This window comes from Malaclemys terrapin, chromosome 9 (assembly GCF_027887155.1).
Source record: "Malaclemys terrapin pileata isolate rMalTer1 chromosome 9, rMalTer1.hap1, whole genome shotgun sequence".
NCBI classification, from domain to species: Eukaryota; Metazoa; Chordata; order Testudines; family Emydidae; genus Malaclemys; species Malaclemys terrapin.
In genome coordinates, this window is record NC_071513.1 from 97,408,556 (window position 1) to 97,432,957 (window position 24,402).

Below are 24,402 nucleotides of genomic sequence, written 5' to 3' on the forward strand. Positions count from 1 at the left end.
CATCATGGAGAATCCCCTAGCTATCACCTGAGCTAGAACAAGAGCTGTACCGGGGAAAGAATTGTGCCCAGGCCTGGAAGGTGTCCAGTCTGAGAAAAAGCTTACTGAAGCATCTCTGAGGGTGAGATTATCTCTATTCAGTTTGATTAGACATAGATTTGCACATTTTATTTTATTTTGCTTGGTGACTTTGTTCTGTCTGTTACTACTTGGAACCACTGAAATCCTACTTTCTGTATTTAATAAAATCACTTTTTATTCATTAACTCAGAGTATGTATTAATACCTGGGGGAGCAAACAACTGTGCATATGTCTCTATCAGTGTTATAGAGGGCGAACAATTTATTTAAGCTTTATGCAGGGTAAAACGGATTTATTTGGGTTTAGACCCCACTGGGAGTTGGGCATCTGAGTGCTAAAGACAAGCACGCTACTGTGAGCTGTTTTGGGTGAACTTGCAGCTTTGGGGCGAGTGATTCAGACCCTGGGTCTGTGTTGGGGCAGACGGGAGTGTCTGGCTCAGCAAGACAGGGTGCTGGAGTCCTGAGCTGGCAGGGAAAACGGGGTAGTCTTGGTACATCAGGTAGCCACTCCCAAAGGGTTTTCTGTGATCCAACCTGTCACAACAGGGTTGGATAATGATACTTGTGATCTGAACTGTGCAAGGCACGTTACAAGTGTGTGTGCGGCCCTTGCCGCCTTCTTCCACCGGCCCAAGAATTGCCCCCTAAACATCCCACAACTTCCTCTCACTTATTACAATGCCAGGTGTTGCCTCCACCTAAGGGAGAGACGGGCAGGCTCCCCCCGGAGCTGGGGGCCACACCCCGGGGGAGCACGTTACACTGGACCCCTTGGTACTGCAGGGGTACAGGCGGGTGCTGCGGGGGGGCGAGGACGGAGGTTGAAGCCTGGCTCGAAGGGGTGGGGGCTGGGGGGCCGGCGGGGGGGGGGGAGGCTGTGGACGCTCCCCCTCCCCCCTCACAGGTGCGTTCACCCCCCCCCCCCGGAAACGCTGTCCGCTGTGGTGCGGCAGGGGGGCAGCGGCACCGGAAACGCCCCTCGGTGCCCGAGCGGAGGTAACTGCGGGGCGGCGGTGAGGAGCCCCCGCGGGGAACTGCAGCACGAGCCGCCGCCGCCTCAGCGGCGCCGGGGCGCCCCTTTCCCGCGCTCTGCCCGGGGGCTGAGGGGAGGGGGCTCCCGCGGCCCCCATCGCTCCTTCAGAGGGGGCTGCCCCGCCCCCATCGCGAATTGGGAGGGGGGGCAGGCCGCCCGCTTCTCTATGGCCCCTCCCCACACATTCCGATCACCCCCATTTTCCTCAGCCCGGTGAGGGTGCAGCGCTGGTGTGGCCAGGGGCATCCCCCGGCGCCAGGGACTGCAGTCCCCTCCCACTGGACCTGTGCCCCCAGGGCTGTCTGCGACCCAGCCTGCCTTGGGCCCCAAAGCCACGGCTGGTGGGGCTGTTAACCCCTATAAGTCCTCAGTGGAGGCTGGGGGGTAGGCAAGGTTCAGGAGTGTTTAGCACCCTGCTCTGATCGAGAGTTAAAAGAAACCCCTGTGCCTTAGCAGTCGCCTTGCTGCCTGTGTGCCTGTAAAAGCCCTGGCTTGATTCAGGCTGGATAAAGTAACCATGCAGAAGCCTAAGGGCATGCTTTGCATGGGGAAGGTAGCAAGGAACGCAGGTATTTTAAGGAGTTAACTGTCTAAAGACACCATTTGTAATGAAACCTCTTACCCCCAACAGTTGCTAGCCCAAAAGTGACATTTCTGTCTGACTCTTTTTTTCCCTTCTATTGTTGAGAACTTTTGTAAAATTACTGTAAGTGAAAGATTAGAGAGGAAATCTTCCCATTCCCCATGTTTACTTTGCGCATTTGACACTGCTTTTGACAGCGATTTTGCTGTTTTTCCCCCCCCCCCTCTCCTCCCATGTAATCAAATCAGTTTTTCTTCTTTTTAAGAGATCCATGTAACCAACAGTGAGAAGCTACATGGGGGGTAGAGGTAAGAATGAGACCTGTATAGAGACTGGAAGTGAGGGATGTGATTTCCCTCCCACCCCCAAAAACTCCCTAGGAACTGATCAGCTTTCCAGGTGAGGATGGCTCTTTTTAGGAACCCTGCATGTATATCATTTTTGCTTTCTCTGACCTCTTCGTTCTTAGGACAGTTGAATCTATGTAGAGGGTGGTTCTCCCGGCTCTAGATGTGCACAAAGACAGTGGCTCTCCACTAATAACTTGCTTACAAAAAGAACAATTGAATTGCATCCGATGAAGTAGGCTGTAGCCCATGAAAGCTTATGCTCAAATAAATTTGTTAGTCTCTAAGGTGCCACAAGTACTCCTGTTCTTTTTAATTGAATCTGCATATGTAAATGCTTTTAGGTCCTTACTAAAACAGTTTTTTTTCCCCCCCTTCCCACCTTTGATAGATCTCCACCTCTCTGAAGCAAAGGCGTATGTAAGAAAACATCCCTTTGGAAGCGTACAGTTTTTCAGCTAAAGATGGTGCAAAGGAAAAAATCTGCTCTGCAGGTGGTGTCCTTTAAAAGCTTCTGCATTCTTTCACTCCTAGCAAAATGGCTTTTAAAAACAGATGACTTGTGAATCTGTGCACATAGCTGACATTACAAGGATATTGTACAAAAGGCCACATGCATTCCAACAGACATCTCTTGTGAAAGGGAGATTCTATGCTTTCAAATGAAAAGAACATCCTAAAAACACTGATCCTTAAGCGGAACAAGTATTAAAGGGACCGCATCAGAATGTTTATTAGTGCCAGGAAAGTCAGAAAATGCCAATTTGTGCAGATACTTGCCACTTGCTTTGTACTGTCTCTCATGATTTTCTGGACACCACTTGATAATCATATTGTGAGCCATATGAAGTCCTATTCTTACAGATACCTCATAAATAGCTACACCTTTGTGAATGATAGCCTGTCCCTTAGCAGGGAAAACCTGGACAGGGTAGCAAGATACCGATATTTGATCAACCACAAGGAAAAATGTCAACAGCAAGAGGTCCTCCTTCTATTGTTTGTAAAGACTTCTCCAGAAAACCGGCATCGGCGAGATGCAATTCGACAAACCTGGGGTAATGAAAAATATGTATATTCTCATCTTCATGCCAACATTAAAACTGTTTTTGCTTTAGGACGACCAACAGATCATATGCAGAGAGCACAGATGCAAAGAAAACTTCTAATGGAAGACCAGAAATATAATGATTTGATCCAACAAGACTTCTTGGATACTTTTCACAATCTCACCCTTAAGTTACTTTTGCAGTTTGGATGGGTGAATGCATACTGCCCACATGCCAAGTTCATTATGTCCGCAGATGATGATATTTTTATTCACATGCCAAATCTTGTTGCATATCTCCAAAGTCTAGTGGAAATTGGCGCTCAAGATATCTGGATTGGGCGTGTCCATCGTGGAGCTCCTCCCGTGAGAGATAAGACTAGCAAATACTACGTTCCGTATGAAATGTACCAGTGGCCTTCTTATCCTGACTACACAGCTGGAGCCGCATATGTAATATCAAGTGATGTAGCAGCTAAAGTATATGAGGCATCACAGACCCTTAATACAAGTCTTTATATAGATGATGTTTTCATGGGTCTCTGTGCCAATAAAATGGGAATTGTACCACAATATCATGTATTCTTTTCTGGGGAAGGAAAGGCTCCATATCATCCCTGCATCTATAACAAAATGATAACCTCTCATGGACATGTAGAAGACCTTCATCACCTTTGGAAGCAGGCAACAGATCCAAAAGTCAAAAGCTTTTCCTCTAGATTTTTGGGTAGACTATATTGCAAAATAATTAACATTATGCTTCTTTGCAAACTACACTATGAGGACACATATCCCTGTTCAGCTGCATTTTCCTAATACTTGAATATCTGCATAGAGTTTCACTGAGCCAAAATGGAGTGACAACTTTTTAATGGTTTATCCAAAATATACATAAAGTAAACATGAAAAGAGGTAAGATTAAAATGTGAATAGCTTTTAGGTCCCAAATTATTCTGCTCAGGAACTTTATCAGAATAACTCTCTATTGCTGTATTAGTTTCCACATACTGCACTCTGTATTTTTTACACTCCTTTTCAAGGGATTTAAATCTTGAATAGATATTGACTGACTTCATTTTTTAGATATTGAAAAGCCTGTGAAAAGTAATTGAACTTGGGAGTACAGAATTTGTCAATAACCCTTGTTAATTGCATTCTTCCATTTGAAAACCAGTGTGTAAATTAAGGCACATCACTTCAAGGCAACAGCTTGCAGTTGATGCACCACTTAAACATCCATAAATAGCACTTTCCAAACAAAAGGAAATGATAGTTCTGGTACCATGAGTAGAAGGGTATGATGGCAATTTAAAGTCTGAGTAAACTAGTCAAATGGTCACCATTTCTGAATACAATTCAGCAAAGTGACTCTTTAAAAATCAAAATAAGCCACAACTGGTGCTAGAGGTGAAAGCTTGCTAAAACATTTTGTTCTCTTGAGATTACCTAAATCCTGCACAACATTTGGGTGGGGGAAATGGCATTCACGCTGTCCTTCTAACTGGTGCTTTCAGGTAATACACAAGCTCTGTTTAGAACGGGAAGGTACATTCATAACTTCTGCCACACTGCTTCAACTACAGCAATATTTTGAAAATGAAGTAACTTTTTTTTTTTAATCTGAAAACACTTTCTGAAGTGGTATTTTTAAACATTCCAATCAGTCATTGGTAAACTAAGAGCACATGTATCGAGGATGGCCTTCCAGCTGTATCTTTCAAAAATACACTTCTGTCTCCCTAGTTGTCTTCCCTCTTGAAAATTAAATTAAACTTCTCCCATTAAATAATTCAAGGGAAGTCTGTCATAATATAGTTAATTCAGATTATTCAAAAAGTTGAAGCCAAATTTATCCAAACTTGAGCACTAACAGAGAAAGATGTGAGGAGCTGAAAGTCAGGGTAGACTGCACAAAGAAGGGATAAGGTGAAAATAGTGACAGTAACATGTAAAGATGCAACATTTATTAAGAGAATTACAAAGAATCCACTAAATTGTCCTCTCTTAATCTAATTGGTTTCAAGCCAATCTTTGTCTTATGGCAATGGGAAGAAGTCAGTGTCAAAATAGAAAATCTGTATCTTCAACCAAATCTATTTCATATGTTACTCTTGCCTCTTTAACATGAGCAAATAGCTTAACCTGCCGTTTTGCAAAGGCTAGAAGTAGGTGCTATTAAGACCCGGACCACCACCACCACCGCTTGTAATCTGATAGTTCATAACCAGGTCCAAAACTCTAAAGTCCAGTTCTGGGAGAAGGACTCCACACTCTGTTATTAGTCTTGTTGTAACAATGTTTCTGTGTACTTTGTGGACAGGTATTTGTTAGTAACTCTAGTAGCCAAAGCCATGGTAGCTGCTTGGATACTGGTAGATGTGGATGCAAATGGTGTTTGTCTCTTATTTTGAGAGCTGTTTGACATTGGTATGAGTTCCAGTGTGAACAGGGTCATAAAATCACTTCAGAATGCTTGAATTCAAATCTTCACCCAGTGGCATAGCAGTAGAAATGCAAAACAAAGGCTGGAAATGACAAGGAGTCTGTCACTTTTAGTGGAGCTTTGTCATGTTCTAGGAGGTGGGCTCTTCAACTCCAAGAGAGGTGCTATTTGCTTTCTAAGAGAATATCCACAGTAGCCTTTTTCCCTAAATTTCCCAGCACCGACACCACCACTGCTGTAGATGACCATGTGGTAGCACTAAAGTAGACCAGTCATCGTATTTAACTCTAACTTTGCTCAGAGCAGGTCTAGATGATCTGCTCATTTTACAATGCAGGCAGCTGCGTGTACCTTCTTGTTTAAGCTAGTGCTTCCTCTATTGCAACCATCTGTAGGGCTGCATCAGTGGTAGTACGCAGGCATCTTGGGGGGGAAAAAAGGCTAGTGTCAACAAGATCCAGGAGAGAACTCTCATCTGGTTATTGGGGCATGATTGATATTTGCCTCTCTGCAAGCCACTCTTCCAGCTGGGATAAGAGCTTGATATCTACTAGAATGAGTAATCATACAGATTAGGTGTTTCTCTGGAGTGAAGGTGTAAGGAAACCACTGGACTGAGCACAGTTGGATCCAGGTGTTGACTACACAGAGAAACCTACGAAGCGAGACTTAGTCCATTACCACAATGCAAAAGTGATGGCTGAAAAATGAGAAAATTATCCCATCCTGCTGGATAATGTTGTATAATTCTGCAGCTCTAAAATGTTTACAGCAAAACATATCCAGTTAATCCATGCTCTTTAATTAGAAAAGAGGTTGATATACACTACTCAAAACTAGCTTTGCTTAACCAGTGTTGAATTTATAATGGCAAAATAACTAAAATATTACAAGTTATAGATCTAAATTCCTGAGAAATCTAAAAATACATTGCACTGTGGAAATACTTTTATAACTGGCGGAAATTTTTTTGATTTGCACTAGCCACTTTGAATTGAAAATAACCTGTGGCAGAAATGACATAATAGAAATCCCAGCTAGTATAAAATAGTTAAAATGCAGTATGCTTTTAGATGTATACAATTAAGGCCGTGATCCCGCAAGCAAATGTAGTGATAACTTGACTCATGTGAGTCAAGTTAAGCATATACTTACATGTTTGTAGGATTGGGGCATAAGTTAGCATCTATAACTTGTAATTTTATTTAAAAACTTAATTTGCCATTGGGTGAAAAGATCCAATGTCCCTCTTGACCATTGAAATGCTTTTGTTTACAGGAGGTCTGTTTTGTTAGGAATATTCCTTATCTTAAAAAGGACTTTGATGTTTGTAATTTGGCTTTTTATTATGATTTTTTGCTGCAGTTTAAGAGAAAGGGTTTATAAATTTGAAGAAAATATGATGGCACTCCTTTCAAAGAATGGAGAAGCTAGAAAATTTCTTAACCTTTTGGCTCTAAACATTGACTTAAAATTCGTACTCCTTCGTTTAGTTTTGTTTTTTTGTTTTGAGAGAGAGAGAGAGGCATGTCGGTGCTCCAATGCAGGGCTTTCATGTTTTATTTTCACAATTAAAACATGCAACAGCCTGAATGGTCACTTCTCAATTAGCATTTTTGACATTGTTGCACAAAATGTTTAATGCTGAAATTGTTTTTACCTGTTTGTTGGTTTGCATCAAGTTTCCTTTGATATTACTAATTTTTATACAAAGAATTAAATATTTATTCTTGAAACCTTTTGCTCTATCACAAAAGACAATTGTTTTGTAAAACTTTTCTGTTTTGAATAAACAGGGTTTGTGTATATATAGATATTTTTTTAAACTGGTAAACCTTTTTGCCTTTCAGAATTTCACTACTTGTACCTGACATCAACCGCTTTGGTGCTTAACATTGAATTCTGAATACACTGTTTAGTCCCTTCTTCAGAGAAGACTTGAATCCCACATTAGTACGCGCTGGGTTTTATTTTTGTTGTTTTTGTATTTTCTCTGTTTAACGTGTCAGCCTTTTTAACTTCTCCTTTTGGCATGTCATCTCTTATGGAACACAAAATAATCTTTTTGCTCACCCCTGAGGTCCCATGTTGCATTCACCTGCCTTCCACTGGAGGACTCTGTGGAAGACTCTCTTAATGATGTAGTGATCTGGGCTTTGTGTTTCCTGTTAACTGACAAGTGAGATTGTAAGATGAACAGCAATGTGTTCACTCCCGAAGAACTGAAAGCTCCTCCAGGTTGCTTTCCAACAAAATTAACATTTTCTGTAACTTTCTTTTATGAAACTCCTCATTATAGCTGTTTTATTTTAAAGCCACGCAGAGACCTTAAGTAAGAGAGGAACAAATGAATGTTCGTATTTGGAAGAGGACCGTTGTTCCTCCCAAATGGAATATTTTGGCGTCGGTGAGGTAGGCTCTTTAACTCCAGGAGCAGTGCTATTTGCATTCTAAGGCCTTGACTACACTGGCAATTCACAGCACTGCACTTGCTGCACTCAGGGGTGTGAAAAAACACACACACCCCCCGAGCGCAGCAAGTGCAGCGCTGTAAAGCGCCAGTGTAATCAGCGCCTGCAGTGCTGCACGCTCGCTCGCAGTGCTGCACGCTACTCCCCTCGGAGAGGTGGAGCTCTCGCAGCGCTGGCGGCGCAACTACACTCGCGCTTCACAGCGCTGTGAATCTGCAAGTGTAGCCAAGGCCTAAGAGAATGTCTTTACTAGCCTTATTGGGAACAAATAGAGTTAAAGATCTACATGGCTGCTAACCTGCAAAAGTGGTAACCCTTGCAATACTAGGAACAAAATTAAGTTTTGAAAATTCTTTAAAAATTGCTGTTCATGGAACTAATTTAGAGCATCCACATTACTGCTCTGTTAAGTCTCTGCTCCTCTAACTTATTAAGTCTATGTTCAAGACTGCTACTTCTCTCTCGAGACTTGAAGACTTTTAATATTAGTATTAAAAGATGTCAATATTTTTAACTCACTACCTTTTAAAAAGAAATCATTTTTAGTTGGTAACTCTCATCGACTTCAGTGGAAGCTAGGAGACTAAATAACTTTTGAGGATCTGGGACTGTGTCTTAAAGCTTTTGGGGGGAAAAAAGCTTTAAATTGTGTGTGTTTTGTTTGTTTTTTTTCCCCCCTAATCCACCTGAGGATGATTGATTGATAGATAAGGGTCTTTTTAGTTTGATACACTTTCTCCCTTGCTAAGGGACTATATACTGGGAAACTGACATTGCATTTGACAGCATTTTGTATATAAATTAAACTAAATGAAAAGAAATTTTTTTTTTAACTTTAGGTGTTACTACCAATAATAGTAAAGGCAAAATTCAAACAGAAACATGGCTCTTCAAGTTGAATGTTTCACATTCACCATAGATAACATTCAGTCATACTACAGTTTTAAATCCATATTTATTGTGGAGTGGATTTGCAAATCTGGCCTGGAGGAGAGAAAATCATTGAGAAAACAATCTCTTCTAAGGTTCTGACTCGTGCCCATCCCCAAGGGGATAAGCCCCTGACTAGGGGATATGAACATGGAAATAACAAGGAGTCTGGTGGCACCTTAAAGACTAACAGATTTATTTGGGCATAAGCTTTCGTGAGTAAAAACATCCGAAGAAGTGAGGTTTTTACTCACGAAAGCTTATGCCCAAATAAATCTGTTAGTCTTTAAGGTGCCACCAGACTCCTTGTTGTTTTTGTAGATACAGACTAACACGGCTACCCCCTGATACTTGAACATGGAAATGACATTAGTTAATATAGATTCATTTCAAATAAACAAATAACCCTTGCACCTTTAAAATCTGCTGCCTTTATAATGATATGGGCTTCAAGAACAGTATCTTTAGCACCTGTAATGTTACGTAAATGGAAATCTAGGCTTTATTGTCTACACTCTATTGTAAAAACTTTTGTATTGAATAGTAGCATTTTTAACAAGTGACCATGTGAGGTAATAAATAAAATGCCTACATACAGTAGAGAGGATTAAAAAATGAATAGGGAAGATAAACCGGACTGTCTCCAATAGTGTTTCACAAACAAACATACTAAAGTTACCTTTCAGATTAAATATTTACCTGTTTTTTAAATCTCTCTCACAAATCTAGGTTAATTACTATGAAAACTATAAGTCCATTAGACAATTTTGTATGAAGATCTAGAAGATAAACAGACCGTGAAGAGTCAATGAGACTACACCAAGAGGAAAATAGAGGGAAGGAGGGCTGGATCAGTTGAATTTCATTATCCTAGATTTAATGAAAGTAATTCTATTTTTTCACATACAGCCATTGGGTATTTTTACTGTCAGTATGGTTTGTGTTCAGGATCATGCACTCAAACTTAATTTCAAGTTTATTTCACAAGTCTTCCTAAAATGTAGAGACAGCAAGCCAGTACCATGTGTACTAAAAATAACAAAATGCCCACATACCTTTAATGTTTCCTGGTCACACACAATCTTCTCTTGCTAAGGAGTTATTTAAACCCATGATACTTCAAGATATTTATATATAAACTTCTTGCTGATGAATATGCAAGCTCATTCTTAGTTAAGACCACAAGTGTCATTTTATATAAATAATACTCCTAATTTTAAATTGAATTGATTCAAATGCAAAGTGAACCTCCTTTACTTAGAAAAATATACTCTCCCTCATGCCTTGGTTTTGATGACTTTTCTTGGGCAGAATCCCAAATGTTTTTTAATATAGTGGGTGACTGACTCTCCTAATGAATGACCAATCTAGTCTTAGAGAAAACATGTACTTTTGAGGGATGTACTATCACTGAATAAACAAAACCTGCCTTCTATTAAGGCAAAAGGAAAACGTTCCTACACCAAGATGCATCTGCATCCTTACCTCCTCCTAGTGGAAAGATTCTCCTCGCTTTCACTCATCACCAGGACTCTGCTGGACCCACCTTGACTGGCTTCATGCATCACTTCAATCTGAATTAAAAATAAATTTTAAACATTAAATAGTTGCAGTTTGCTGACTGAAGGCTCACCTTTCAGTTGCTTTTTAAAAAGCAAAAAAGGCAGAATTTGACACTATATTTTAGTAAATCAGTTGGCAGCTTATATATTTAACACAACTTTGACTTCAATAATTAATGTATAACATGCTTTTTATTTAAAGCTAACTTCTTACATTTTCTAGAATATTTTATGACTATATGTATTACTTGTTTTGGCTCTGAATTGTTCCATTTATCCTACAGTGAGGGAAAACTACTCTTGATACTAGAGATATTCTTGGCTTCTTATAAAGTTTTTATAATCTTCATTCTTCGCTCATAACATATGAGATCAATGTTGTTCTTGTATCGGGAGCAACTCTTCATACTTATCTGCCTTGAATAGGAATATCACAAACTTCATTCAGTATTTTATGGTTGCTTAGCATGTTATTAGGCATGGTGGGTTTTTTTGTCTTGCCTGAATGACATTCCCGTTCTTTAACTGAATGCGGTTTAGCTTGTCTTCGGATTTCAAACTTTATATACAATGTAGTACAGTGAATTCCAGGGAATTATGGGGTTTTCTTGTTCTTTTTGGAACTTTTAGAATCGTTTTGCCATTCTTTTGATGATACTATTTCACAGGCTTCTAACACCTTGGATTTATAAAACAGGAAAGGGTGGATACTGAAATTACCCATGGTTAAGCATTGCACTGTCAATGATCTTTCAGTATTTAACACCATGAAGTAGCTTTTATACAGTGTAGATAAATATCAAAATACTTTCTACACAAAGAGTTTGGTAATTCTCATCGACTTTAGTGGAAATCTGGCGTTCTCTGCCCTTTTCTGGTTCTGAAGATGTGGGCCAAAACTTGCTTGCCTTACTCTCAAAAGTAATCCCCCTTTAAATTCAGTGAGACTACTCATGTGAGCAGAATGTGCTCTTTCAGTAGTGTCTTCCATGAAATTCATTCTAGTAATTAATCTCCATCCTTAGAGTTTTTAAGGCCCAGCTTGACAAAGCCCTGGCTGGGATGATTTAGTTGGGGTTGGTCCTGCTTTGAGCAGGGGGTTGGACTAGATGACCTCCTGAAGTCTCTTCCAACCCTAATCTTCTATAGTCCCTGCCCTGAAGAGCTACCTTACTAACTTAGATGAGAGAAAATAGGACAGCAGTTCAGGTAAGGGAGTGTTTGGGAAGACCACTAAAGGAGAAGTTTAGGAAGACATGCATTTAAGGAGCCACTCAGAGGGGAACCCTCTACTTAGCAAACAAAAAGTGAGATGTCTTATGGATCTAGAGGATCACAGGAGAGGGCATGAAGCTGAGGCGAGGGAAAGGACTGGAGAAAACAGATGGCTGTCAGCAGAGTAATAGTTAATTATACTTGTATATTGAGCTAGAATCAGGGAGAAGGAATCTCTTCTTCCCTTTGCTTAGTATCCAGCTTTTAAAATCAGGTCTGGTCAGGAGTGGGAGAAAGCACCATGATGCAAATGAACTCACTCCTAGTGCTTTTCACCTTTGTACAAGTGAGGTCATAGTAGTGAGCCATACTTTTGTCTGCAGACTAATGGTCTGGAGAAAAAGAAAACAAGAACTAATCCAACAACTAGCACCCCATGAATGTGAATCATGCCACTTTCTAGGAGCGTTTCAACAATGCAGCTGCATGAGTACTCTGTGTCCAGTAAGAAGCTGCAGTTGTTTGTGGGTGCAGTAGAAAAGAAAGTTTTGAAATACTGTACATCTGGAAGGCTGATCAGAGGAAAGAATGGATCACTTTAGAATGACGTTCAGACATTAGTCATTTCCCTCTAGTTACAAAATAACAGCGTGCTAGTATGTCACCTCTTGCCTCGCTAATAAAACTATTTTTAGATTTTTTTTTCCCCAGAAGGATGTATCTATAGTCCAAAGTACAAAGAAACGTTGCCTAATATGGAAAAATGGGACAACTGTGATTAGCCTCATGCTTTTAGGGGCCATGCTCAAAACAAGATGAATACCACCAGCAGCCCTCTCTCCTGCTTTTACCAGTGCCTTTTGAACCCTAGCTGTCCTTGTGATTTCCCCCTCCCCTGATCCACCTCCATACTTTTTAGGTAGAGTCCAACAGTTAATGGAGAAGTAGATCAGGCAAAGAAGGTAAACATTAAATTGAAAAGTCTTTACATTCCAGTAGAGAGAGCTTTGTACAGGCAACTTTGGGCTAGTTGTGCATAGAGTGGGCTTATATTGGCATTTAAAGAATCAAATTGTCATGTAAAATCTGAATGAAGCCTAAGGATGTTGCCTGGCTGTATGTCTTAGGACAAAGTAAAGACAGACATGGCCTAGTCCACATAGCTGGTTGAATCCAGTACGAGTAGAAGCTACAGCAGAAAGGAGCCACCTTTCCAGTGCATTCGGAGGGATGGTGGTTTTTCTAGATTTTAGTTTGAACAGGCAAGTGAGAGACGCCTGCTGCTGGGTTCAATCAAGCTCTGGCATTCTCTTAAGTTCAAGGTGAGAAATTGTAGCTGAGTTACTTATTCAATGAGTACCCAAAAGTGTGCAAGGTGCCATATAGACAAACTAAACACCATCTCTGCTCTAAGCAGATTGCAATCTCCGAAGCCAAATGAAACTGAGGGAAGACCAAACAAAGGAGAAGGGCACTGTAGGGGAATGGGTCAGTGTCACAAAGCTACGATTAAGTGACTGGTGGTGCATATAGCTTTACACTTTTTGTAAATGTGTAGATGGCTGTGCGCTTCTTTGACCTTTTGCCATGCAGCAGCAGGTATTAGTTCATTTTGTTTTTATTTTTGAAAAGTATTTAATGAGTAAACTTCTTGGGGGATATGGGGAATCCACTTGATATGTCTCGTTAAATTTTATCTCTAAAAGGGGCTTGGATACCACAGTGATGGGTGAGATGAGATCCTGAATAGAACAAAACACCAGTTTTACGGGGTTAATTTGACTAAGGTGGTGATAGAGTAAGATTCCCACTTTAGGCAAAAAGCTACAGTATAACACGAGTGGGCAAACTTTTTGGCCCAAGGGCCACATTGGGGGTGCAAATCTTTATGGCAGGCCGGGTAGGGAAGGCTGTGCCCCCTATCTGACCCCTCCCACTTTCCACCCCCCGACTATCCTCCTCAGAACCCCCCCATCCATTCAACCCCCCCTGCTTCTTGTCCCCTGACTGCCCCCGCCCCTGACCTCCCGGGACCTCACCCCCTATCCAGCCCCCCGTCCCCTGACTGCCCTGACCCCCTATCCAGCCCCCCTGGCCTCTATCCACACCCCTGCCCCCTGACAGGCCCCCTGGGATCCCACCCCCATCCAACCACCCCCTGTCCCCTGACTGCCCCCAGGATCCTCTACTCCATATCCAACCCTCCAGACCCCTTACCATGCTGCTCAGCGCAGCATGGCTGGAGCCGTGCCTCCTGGCCGGAGCCAGACACGCTGCCCTGCATGAGTGCGCAGCCCCGCCACCCAAAGTGCTACCCGTGCAGCGCTGTGGCTTCAGGAGAGGGTGGACAGCTGGGGAGGGCCTGGGGGTTAGCTAGCCTCCCTGGCCGGGAGCTCAGGGGCCGGGCAAGACAGTCCCGCAGGCCATAGTTTGCCCACCTCTGGTATGACACCTGAGAGCTAAGAGATACAAGGTGAGTGAGGTAATATCTTTTACTGGACTAACTTCTGTTGATGAGCGAGACAAGCTTTTGAGCTACACAGAGCCCTTCACAGCCCAATACAGCTAAAATTACGCTACATACCTGTGAGCTAATGCATTGTAATAAAGGATACATAAAGGGCCAGATATTTTTCCCCTCCCTAAAGGAATTTCAGCTTTCACCAGAATGCTTATGCTCATGAAACTGATGTATACATGAGAATGGGTGGAGGGTAAGTAGGGTATTTTAAAAGAGTTTTTGTTGCACCATACAGTGATGTCACCTTGCATTCTATCACAGTAGAGACTGTTTCAAAAACAAAGATGCTCCTACCTTAATTCCGCCTTTAGTCTTCTTAATGCTTTTCTTTTTTGATAATTCTACCTCCGAGATGGACTTTGGTGGACAGGGAATTTCTGCTGATCTCCTATTGGTAGCTGAGGGAATCAATAGAAATTACCATTAGAAAACTTGTGCTTGCATGCCTAAATCCTAGTTTCTATTGAAATCAATGGGAAAAGTTTCAATGGGGACTAAGATCTGGCCTTCAGTAAACTGGGCAATGGCAGGTAGTTTTAGCTTCCGGCATTATGCATAATATTAGGGGGAATAAATCAGAGCATTGTCTTAGGTGAGCTGTTAATAATTGTAAAAGCACAAGAATAAAAACACCTGACTTAACTATCCACACCCAACAGGACTGCTCGTCAGTTCCAGTTACCAGAGAATTCCCAACCATTTTAAAAGTTATTTTTGGCATGGAAATGGATGGGAATCTTGTTCAATTGGGTACAGTAGAATTGGTCCCCAAAAGAAGACCTGAATACTTTAACCACAGGTTTTCAATGCATAGCAGTAGGAGGACTGGTTTTCTTTTGCACGCAAAGTATCTGCACTAATGAATGATGGATGTTCCCACAGCTGCGATGCCAATCGAAATGTAAAAATGTTATTTATTTATTTATTTTACTGGGGGTTTGGGGGGGGGAAAAAAACTGGAATGGATATTGCTCAGTGGCTAGAGACCCCAGTTTGACAAGAGACTCCATTGTGTTAAACTTCTTTAGTTTGCCAGCTTCACTCACTATGAGCCAATGAGCCAACTGATGCTACGGGAGAATCAGCAGCCGCACTTGAACTGCGTGGCATATGGCTGCCATCCATAAGAAAATGTGTTCGAATGTGCTGAGGGAAGGAGATCCCTAATACACATGAATCCAGCATGCAATTATTCCTGTTGTTTAATAGTTATAAACTAAAACTAGACAAACAAGTAACTCAGCTGTCACAAAGCAAATGAAAGTGCATTTTAAAAATGTAAGGTAAAAATCAGTCATGTTTAGCCTGGATCAGCACATTGATAAAGGCATAGTTACATGTACTGTAGAAATAAATCTGGACATCAGATGAAATGCTTAAAGCAGGTGGCAAAGGCCAAACTTGCTTCTATTCTACTATGCTGCCCTTTCATTGTTTGTTCTGGAGAAATTTTTTAGTTAATTCACCTAAAGACCATCAGAAAAAATAAAAGCCAATTTTTTCAGATGTATTCCCTAATTTTGAGTGCCTCCTTATGTGGGCTCCCAACAATGAAGTTAATTATGCATCATGCCTGTAGGCCTGGCTTGCCATGCATAATGAAACAAGGGGAGGCCTGGTTTCTTGGACGAGAGGATTAGGGAGGTAACTATGTCAGCAGGCCAAAAATGGAATGTTTGTGCTAAGGTAAGTAAAGGGGTCAGTAAGCTAAAAGACAGAATGCCTGAGCTAGCTAATATCGGAACAACACCCAGGGAACCATTTACAGTACTAAGAACAAGATAACAATGGGCAAGATAAGTTGGGGGCATAAAGATGAGGTAAAGAGTAAAGCCGAACATTCACAGCATATGGACAGAGCATGCTGTACGGGGAGTGGTTCTTGCAAAGTAACTAAGCCAATCCCAAAACATGTGATGCAATATCTATAAAGAAAGGGGGTTTTTGTGTAACTTTGGATGTGTGGTGTATATACTCTGTACCTACCCCCTATGTTTGAAGTTGATCAACTCAACATAGCTTTGGTATATGCCAAAAAAAGGAATCTGAATGACGAGACTAGAGTCGAACTGCATTCGCGGGGAACCGAGTGGAAAAGGTCTTGGATACTACCCCCAATACTGTTCAGAGATGTTATAGACCCACAGCTCTCCCTGACACCTGCCCATCCTTCTTTGTGGGAGGCTCAGGGCAGATCGCTCTGGATGGAGAGGGCACAGCATAACCGAATCAGTAAAGAGAAGAACTGAAATGTCTTTTTTTTCATAAATTTATAGAAGTTAGGATGACCCCACCCAATTATGCAGTCAGCCAGAAGGATAAGGTGTCTATCCTAGAAATGTATCAAAGAAGAAATACTTATCTTGTTATCTGTATGTGCTGCCTTTCCTCTTACCCAACCGCCCGATCACTGCACTTAGCAACAAAGCTTGAGATGGCTTTTCCCTAACCCCTTCACTTCTCTTTGCAACTTCTCACTCTGCATCCTGGCCCAAAACATACAAGGAATTTGCAAGTGTACTTCTCATGAATTTAATTATTTACACATGAAGAGTTTACAAACTTCCTGCATAGGACCATTGAAGCCATTACCATGACTACAAAACAATTGAGTTGTACAGGTCCCATGACTGAGTTGAAATCCAACCACTGAGTGCTATTTGGTTTTCCAGTAGTTCCTTATTATGAGGTATCGTGGGAATCTTATTTGGTTTTGAGTACCATTTCCAAAAGCTACCTTCTCCAGCTTTGGAGAAGGACTGGAATATGGAAACAGCTGTTCCCTCTGGAAGGTGGTATAATTTCACTTAGAAAATGGTACAACTAATTTTTGGAGCAGGAGGAAAAAATTATAAAGATTTGGTAGTAGTTAGTAAAATAATAATAATTTCCCCATAACTTTGAAAAGACCTCCCAAAAAACTTTCATTTTATTTGAATTTTTTGGGGAATTCCCTCCTTTCCTCCCTCCCACACAGTTTCAGGTGTTTTCCAACCCTTTTCTCTGTCGTTGATTCACTTCTTGCAGTAGAAAAGTGCAGTGAGAGAGAGAGTGTGTGTTTTAATTAAATTAAACATGTTTTGAAAAATTTTGTGGACAAATCAAAAGTTTCAACAAACAAATTTTCTGTGAAAATCCTAGGATTTTATCAACACGCCATTTTGTGTCCAAAAAAAGTATGATGGAAAAACATTTCAACTAGCAGCTTGGCTAAAATAGTCTAGAACCCTGTTCATGTTGAACTGTCCCCCCTACCTAAACCAGTGGTTTAGTCATCTGGATTGCTCTGGAAGGCCTGCTCATTTTCTAAAGTTGTGTGTGTTAAACATGCAAGAGCAGGACTCAAAGGAGAGGAAACACTGATATGAAACATAAGACCTTTGCCTAAAGCAGCACTGTTGGCAATATTGGCTACATAGAGCTAATCATCGCTCTGAAGGCTAGAGAATACTCCTATAAAAGTCCTAGCTAATAACAAAATGCAGTCAGTGAGGAGGAAGAAAAATCAATTATTCCTTTGATATCTTGACTATGGCCTTGGCTACACTTACCAGCTAGTTCGACGGCTGGAAATCGAAGTTCTGGGTTCGACTTATCGCGTCTAGTCTGGACGCGATAAGTCGAACCCGGAAGTGCTTGCCGTCGATTGCGGTACTCCAGCTCGGCGAGAGGAGTACCGCGGAGTCGACGGGGGAGCCTGCCTGCCGCGTGTGGACCAAGGTAAGTTCGAACTAAGGTACTTCGACTTCAGCTACGTTATTCACGTAGCTGAAGTTGCGTACCTTAGTTCGAATTAGGGGGGGTAGTGTAGACCAAGCCTATGACTTGAAGATTTGGACGGCTCCAGTTTATTCAGATACACGTGTCTTGGATATTTAACTTAAAGATGAGTTCCTAAAAAGCCTAACCACAGATCTTCTGTTTCATATCATTGTTTCCTCTCCTTTGGTCTCTGACCCAGCAAATTCCTAGGATCAGTATTTTAATTCAGAAGTTGCTCTACCAGTATAGTTTGTATTTCAGATGATGGTTGCAGAGAGAAGCAAACAGAAGAAAGAAGTCCACACCATAAACTCAAAACCAGCCCCCTGTATTTCAGGGAGGGGTTTCAGATTAGATCTTGCATTCCAGCCTCACGGGCAAATTTAATTTCCACAGACTGCGGATTTAGTACATTTAAAACTGGAATGGAAAAAACACTAGTAAATGTCCCAGGCATTTTGGGCTGCATATGAAGAGAAGTCTCAAAAGGGGGAACAGTGAAAGCCTCTTGTTTTTGCTGATCCACTGCCTGGGAATGAATTTTACCCAGGGCAAGGAGCTAGCGCCCACATCCTCAAAAGTCTTAAGGCACCTCACTCCTATTGAAATCAATAAGCACCTTTGAGGATCTGGGCCTAGATGCCCTAATGCAGAAGGTCTTTTCTACTTCTAGACTCTGATTTTTGAGCCCAGTCCTGCACTCTGTACCCAGTTAAAATTGCCATCAAGAGCAAGGAGTACAGAACGAGGCCCCTCTTATAAGTATCCTTCTGTAAGAAAAGAGACCAATCAGTTTCTCAGTCTGCCATATGCTATTGCCACAAAAATGAAAGCCTCTTTTCTTCCTCTCCTCTGTATAGAAATATTGTGGGCTGTAAGAAGCTGGTGGTTTCCTAAACAGGCACTAATGGAATTCACATATTCCTACATCAGATAATCTCTCTTCTGTCCACCCTGCCTTCTCCTTCCTCTATTTTGCAGGATATATTCTTTTTATCCTCACGCCAGCTGTTATTCATTAGTGAGTGAGTGTTATGTATGAGTAAGTGTAAAGAATGCCAAAAAGGATCCAATGAGCAGTCAGCTATATATAGATAAGATGTAGTTTGTTCAGATTTTATTACTTAAAAGACTGAAAAGGGTTCAGGTGTGCTTCCTCAAATGAACTCCGAGTTCTAGATGCCCGGAGTATGAGTCATCTTATTTGTCGTTGGTGTATAATGGATATAATCTACTATTGGACAGCACCCAGCTGATTCAATATTTTATTTTATCCGCATTGTTCAATGTGGGGACTTCGGCCTTATTTCTGGAACATCATTCAAACCCTGCTCTGAAGACTGAATTATTTATTTCCTCGTGGGGCTTTTCAATGGCGCTCCTCACTATAGAATTCGAGTGTTTCACAAACATAATGTATTTTCACAATCTGCCTGTGAGGTGAGGGGATGGTATTCTCTTCATTTTACAGATGGGGACCTGGGGCAAAGAGATTAAGATCCAAAGTGTCCACTAATTTTGGGTGTCAAATGTGAGATGCCCAAGACCGGATTTTTTCAGAGTACTTAGAATTATATCACACTCTATATGTTCAAAAGCACAGGCAACCTGAATTATGGCATTTCCTAATTTTTGAGTGCTTGACTTTGCATCATTGTAATGTTCTTCTAATATAGTTTTTTGTGTGTGGGTTCTTTGCTTTTTTAAAAACCTACCTGAAAAAAACAAATATTCTATCATGTGGAATCACATTTACACCCACGTAGCACCTTGGTAGGATTGGAACATTTAGACCAATTGCACATTCTTTGTTAGCTCAAGTGGCAGAGCAACTGGTAGCAGTAATAGGTTGTCGTCCTCTATATGGTTCACCAGAGGAGGATGACACATGCTTTATCAGCAAATATCTGTGAAACTCACTGGCATGAAGGAATACAATTTTAGGAGAATTCAACTGCCAATTCTAACAGGTCTCTGCTGAATGTATGTAAACTGAGATGTTTTTAAAAGGCTTATAACTTGTAGACAAATTTGGGCATTTTTTAAAATAGGAAGCACAAAAAGGGCTTGAAGGCCAGAGCAGGGCTTGCCTCTTGCCTAATTTCAAGCCCTTGATCCAAAGTGCAGAGGTGCCTGAGCTTCTCAACTAAATGCTTGTAAGAATTTTTTTAACCTGAGCAAACTAATATATCTTCCCCTAATCTCATTCAGGTAATGGCCAAACCATGGCTGCTGACACTTTCCAAAATAATTCAGCATGAGGTAGACACCCTGTAGGGAAAACTTCAGCCCAAATGTTTGAAGTTTAGCAGCCTTATAAGCAACTGAAAACAGGGTCTTACAATGGGAAGGGTCAGGCAACATTAACTGTGGATGGCGCTAACAGATCCACCTATAATACTTCATAGCTCAGTAGGTTCCTTCCCAAAGTGCTTTACAACTGGTGTGCCAGATTGACCACAACAGATTGACCACGCTAGCCCTATGCCAGTTTACATCAACTGAGGATCTGGCCCTCTACAGGAATTCCATCAAACACTGCACTGCAGCCCACAAAAATTTAGCCAACTCATCAGCATCTCATAAATTGAGTTAATTGGAGCACAGAAGGAGCCCATTAATTTTCTTGTCAAGTTGCATCTCTTTCTTCCCCAACATACATGCAGGGATGAATTCTGCCCTCAGTAACTCCCGTGAAACTCTCAATGGAAGTTAACCTCAACGGGGAATAAACTGAGCTAACCTCAGAGTAACGTGCATTTTTATGTAGTATTAAAATATAAAACTCAAAAAGATTTACAGGGAAATCTGTCTGAAGTGACCACCCAAAGGGCCAGCAGAGAGCTGTTGCCTCCTTGAGATGGGTCTATAAGTAAAGCATGAGCAAATTTCCACAGGCAAACCTCTCCCTCAAGAAAAAGAGGAGCGGACGTGTTTTTGTACGGAGCATCATGTCTGTTCCACTCGTGGTTTTTATTCTTTGATTAGGTAGGTGCAGGCGTTTGGGCCAGCTCGAGGCCCAGGTCTAGTTGGTAGATCAATTTGTGAAGTGAGATGTTTCAGAATGAAAGAGGGTATGGACTGAAGTATTAAGATTTTGTCCCTGATGCTGCAGTCCAGCAGAGGAAGACTTGGCACAAGTCCAGAAAGAGTGGGGGGAAAAGACAGTTTTGAGCCACTTGTCCATGCTCTACCCTCTCCTGAAGGCTGCCCTAAGCTATGCCTCCTGCCAGCAGCCCCCAGAGGCCATTATGACAGCTGGGGATCAGCTAGGCATAGGTCACACCCCATTTCCCTGGCCACGTCCCCTGCGCTGGCATGTAGGAGTGGGTGGCCCAAGTTTCTGCCCCTTTCCTCACACATGGCAAAGAAGAATTTCTTTTTACCGAGCAGGGTCTGTGTGGGGGGGAGGGGGGGAATGTCACAATAAAATTCACAAGAACATTTCATGTATGACCCTCAGCACCACCACTTATGCCCTTTCTTTGAGCATGCTGCATTGGGTGAATTTCACTTTTGTCCCTTTCCTTGGAGGATTAGAGTGGGGAACATGGTCAGGATTTTGCTCTGGAACCAGGGACTGTCTTTCCAGAGAGTTGGCAGGTGAGAAACATATCTGGATTCCCCCCCGCCCAAGGGAACTCAGATAATAGTCACCATGTGGCACTTCTGTGGTCTAGCTAGATAAGCAGGCTATAGAGTATGAGCCTTACTTTCAGGCCTCCAGCAGCTATTAACCAGATCTTATTTATTCACCTGCCTCCTTATTTGCATAGAAATTCTATCTCTGAATGCAGTAGTTTCCTGTTGATATAATATGCTTTGCCTGTGACCAGGAAGATTCAGGTGCCTCAAACAACAATATCTGCCATAAACAGCACTGGCACCCTCTCTTCCTTCTTCCCCAATTGGTGCTCAATAAATCCTTCCAGTATAAATCCCCAACCCTGCAATGGGATCCAATGAACACTCACTGACTTCAGTTGAGCTTCACAGAGCTGCATGGGTCTGCCCACATAGATCAGAGAAAAATACTCAGCTAATATATTGGCTTGAAGAAAAAGTGGGACCTACATTTGAAGTACTGTGCCTGGAAGTACTGATCCTCTTCATATGTAGAAAGGATGTTAGGGAAAGCCCAAGAGAGCACAGCTGGAGGAGATATGGGATATGAGGGAGATCCCACACTGGAGCCATTCTTTTTAGGTGATGAGTCTGAAGAACTGTCCCAGATTGAGGTGTCGAGGGAGGACATTTTGGAACAGATTGATAAATAATAATCAATCACCAGGACCAGATGGGATTCACCCAAGAGTCCTGAAGCAACTCAAATATGAAATTGCAGATCTGAGATGAAAGTCGGTTCAGAAATCCAATGAATGGCATTTTAGACATTGAGCAAGATGGTGCCATTTTAAAAACGAAATTGTCACTTTCTGGCCATGGTAGTTGAACTGTGGTATTTCCTGTTCCAAGCCCAGGAAATACTGCAGAAAGTCAGCTATGTTATTCACATTGCTGAAGTTGCGTAACTAAGATCGATCTCCCCCTGTAGTGTAGACAAGCCCTTAGAAAGCTAATCATTAATACACCCTGTATATTGCTATCTAGGTATTTAACTAGCTCTGATCACTGTAGTATATGAGCATCATCGTCTGAGTAGCACTACCCTGGTCCAGTATGAGGGAGGTGGTAGTGTGACTTTCAGGACCAGTGAACACTGTACATCTCCCCAATATATCACCGTTCTAGAAATATTTGTGAATAACTTGGGCTTGCTGATCATTTGCAACACTATGCACAGGGTTCAATAGTCATCTGTATGTTTCTGTCTAATCAGTTGTATTTTGAGCTCTAACATAAAATCCACAGAACCACATTCTAGAATCAGTTTGGCTTTCTGTGTAAAGAACTGATGGCATCAGATGGCCCTCATGAACAAAGGCTCCAGATTATTTAAGGGGTTGTAATTTACACCATCTGCAAAGAAAATATGTCCTTTGTTATATATATTTAATTCCCTCTGCTTCGCTGTACATTTGGAATATTATAAAATTGTACAGTTTGTGTGCGCTCTGGAAATGACTATAAGGTGCTGATAGGAAGGGAGTAAAATTACGTCTTGGACCACACTACAGAGTTAGGTCGATAAGGCAGCGTGCACACTACAGACTGGCTCCTGCTGATGTAAGTGCCCTAGTACAGCGACATAAGAACTGCACCTCCACGAGAGGCGTAGGGCTTATGTTCGTGGAGTTAGGGTGACGCAGTGTTGTTGTAGTCACTGCATTACTTACAGCGGCGATTGGCTGTCATTCTTGTCAATTGCACGGCTATATCCTGGAGCTGTGAAATTGACAAGAAAGCCGGGCTGTCACCAGGGCGGGTGGGGGGGTTCCAGCTAGAGCCTGGCTGCCCCTGGGCTCCTGGCTCCCAGCTGGGCTGTGCCCACCCCGCTCGGAGCCCAGCTGCCCTCCAGCTCCCAGCCCAGCTACCCAGCCAGGCTCCCCGTTCCAAGCTGGGCTGCACCTGCCCCGCTCCCTGCTGCTATCTGGGCTGATGCCCAGAGGCTCCTGGTTCCCTGTGCTGCCTGGAGGCTCCTGGCTCCCCACTCTCATCGCCTCCCCAGGATCTCAGCTCTGCGCTACCAGAAGCCTGGCTACTCCCCCCCCCCCCCCTCCCAGGCTCTTGACTCCCCACTGTCTGCCGTAGCCGGGCTCCCGGGGGGGAGATCTGCACTCGGAGTCCAGTCGGCTCCCAGCAGGGAGCCAGGATCCTCAGTAGAGCTGCTAGGCTCCCCACAGGGAGCGGGGAGCCAGGAGCCTCCAGGCTGCCAGCCGGGAGTGGGGAGCCTGGGCAGCAGCTGGGCTGGGAGCCAGGAGGCAGCTGGTCTCCAAGTGGGGTGCGTGCACCCTAGCTGGGAGTGGGGAACCCGGGAGCAGCCAGGCTCTAGCTGGAGCTCACCATCTGCCCTGGTTACAGCCCGGCTTTCTTGATGTAGTGGTGAAAGTGACAGGAATGACAGCCAACAGCCAATATAAGTAATGCAGTGTCTACATGGACCCTGCATCGCCCTAACTCCACCAACATAAGCCCTACGCCTCTCGTGGAGGTGGAGTTCTTATGTCGCTGTAGTAGGGCACTTACATCGGTGGGAGCCAGTCTGTAGTGTGTACGCTGCTATAATTAGGTTGACGTAAGCTGCCTTACATCGACCTAACTCTGTAGTGTCCACCAAGCCTCAATTTACACTTTTAAGGCTCTTCGTTAGAGACTTAGATTTCATAGTGAGATTCCTCTTTACAGGGCCCAAAGGGTGGCTCTGTTAAAAAGGGGGCCCCCGAGACACAAACTGAGGCTACGTCTTCACTACCTGCCTGAATCGGCGGGTAGAAATCGATCT

The 24,402-nt window shown here is 42.6% G+C and overlaps 2 protein-coding genes across 6 annotated transcripts in view; one reads left to right on the top strand and one right to left on the bottom strand.

Moving 5' to 3' along the window:
* Nucleotides 1-24,402, bottom strand: part of MCF2L2 (MCF.2 cell line derived transforming sequence-like 2) — a 319,504-nt gene that overhangs the window by 152,831 nt on the left and 142,271 nt on the right. For all 4 annotated transcript variants that reach the window (XM_054039914.1, XM_054039913.1, XM_054039916.1 and 1 more), the window contains exons 14-15: nt 14,532-14,635; nt 10,425-10,513 (exon numbers count right to left, since the gene is read on the bottom strand). In XM_054039914.1, coding sequence (XP_053895889.1) covers nt 10,425-10,513; nt 14,532-14,635 — 193 coding nt within the window. The remainder of the gene's footprint in view (nt 1-10,424; nt 10,514-14,531; nt 14,636-24,402) is intronic.
* B3GNT5 (UDP-GlcNAc:betaGal beta-1,3-N-acetylglucosaminyltransferase 5) overlaps nt 1-24,402 on the top strand; it is a 74,978-nt gene that overhangs the window by 37,720 nt on the left and 12,856 nt on the right. Inside the window, exon 3 of one of the 2 annotated variants that reach the window (XM_054039918.1) lies at nt 2,439-7,491. In XM_054039918.1, coding sequence (XP_053895893.1) covers nt 2,775-3,911 — 1,137 coding nt within the window. In that variant the 5' untranslated portion in view covers nt 2,439-2,774 and the 3' untranslated portion in view covers nt 3,912-7,491. The remainder of the gene's footprint in view (nt 1-2,438; nt 7,492-24,402) is intronic. The other variant, XM_054039919.1, reaches the window with a different exon arrangement.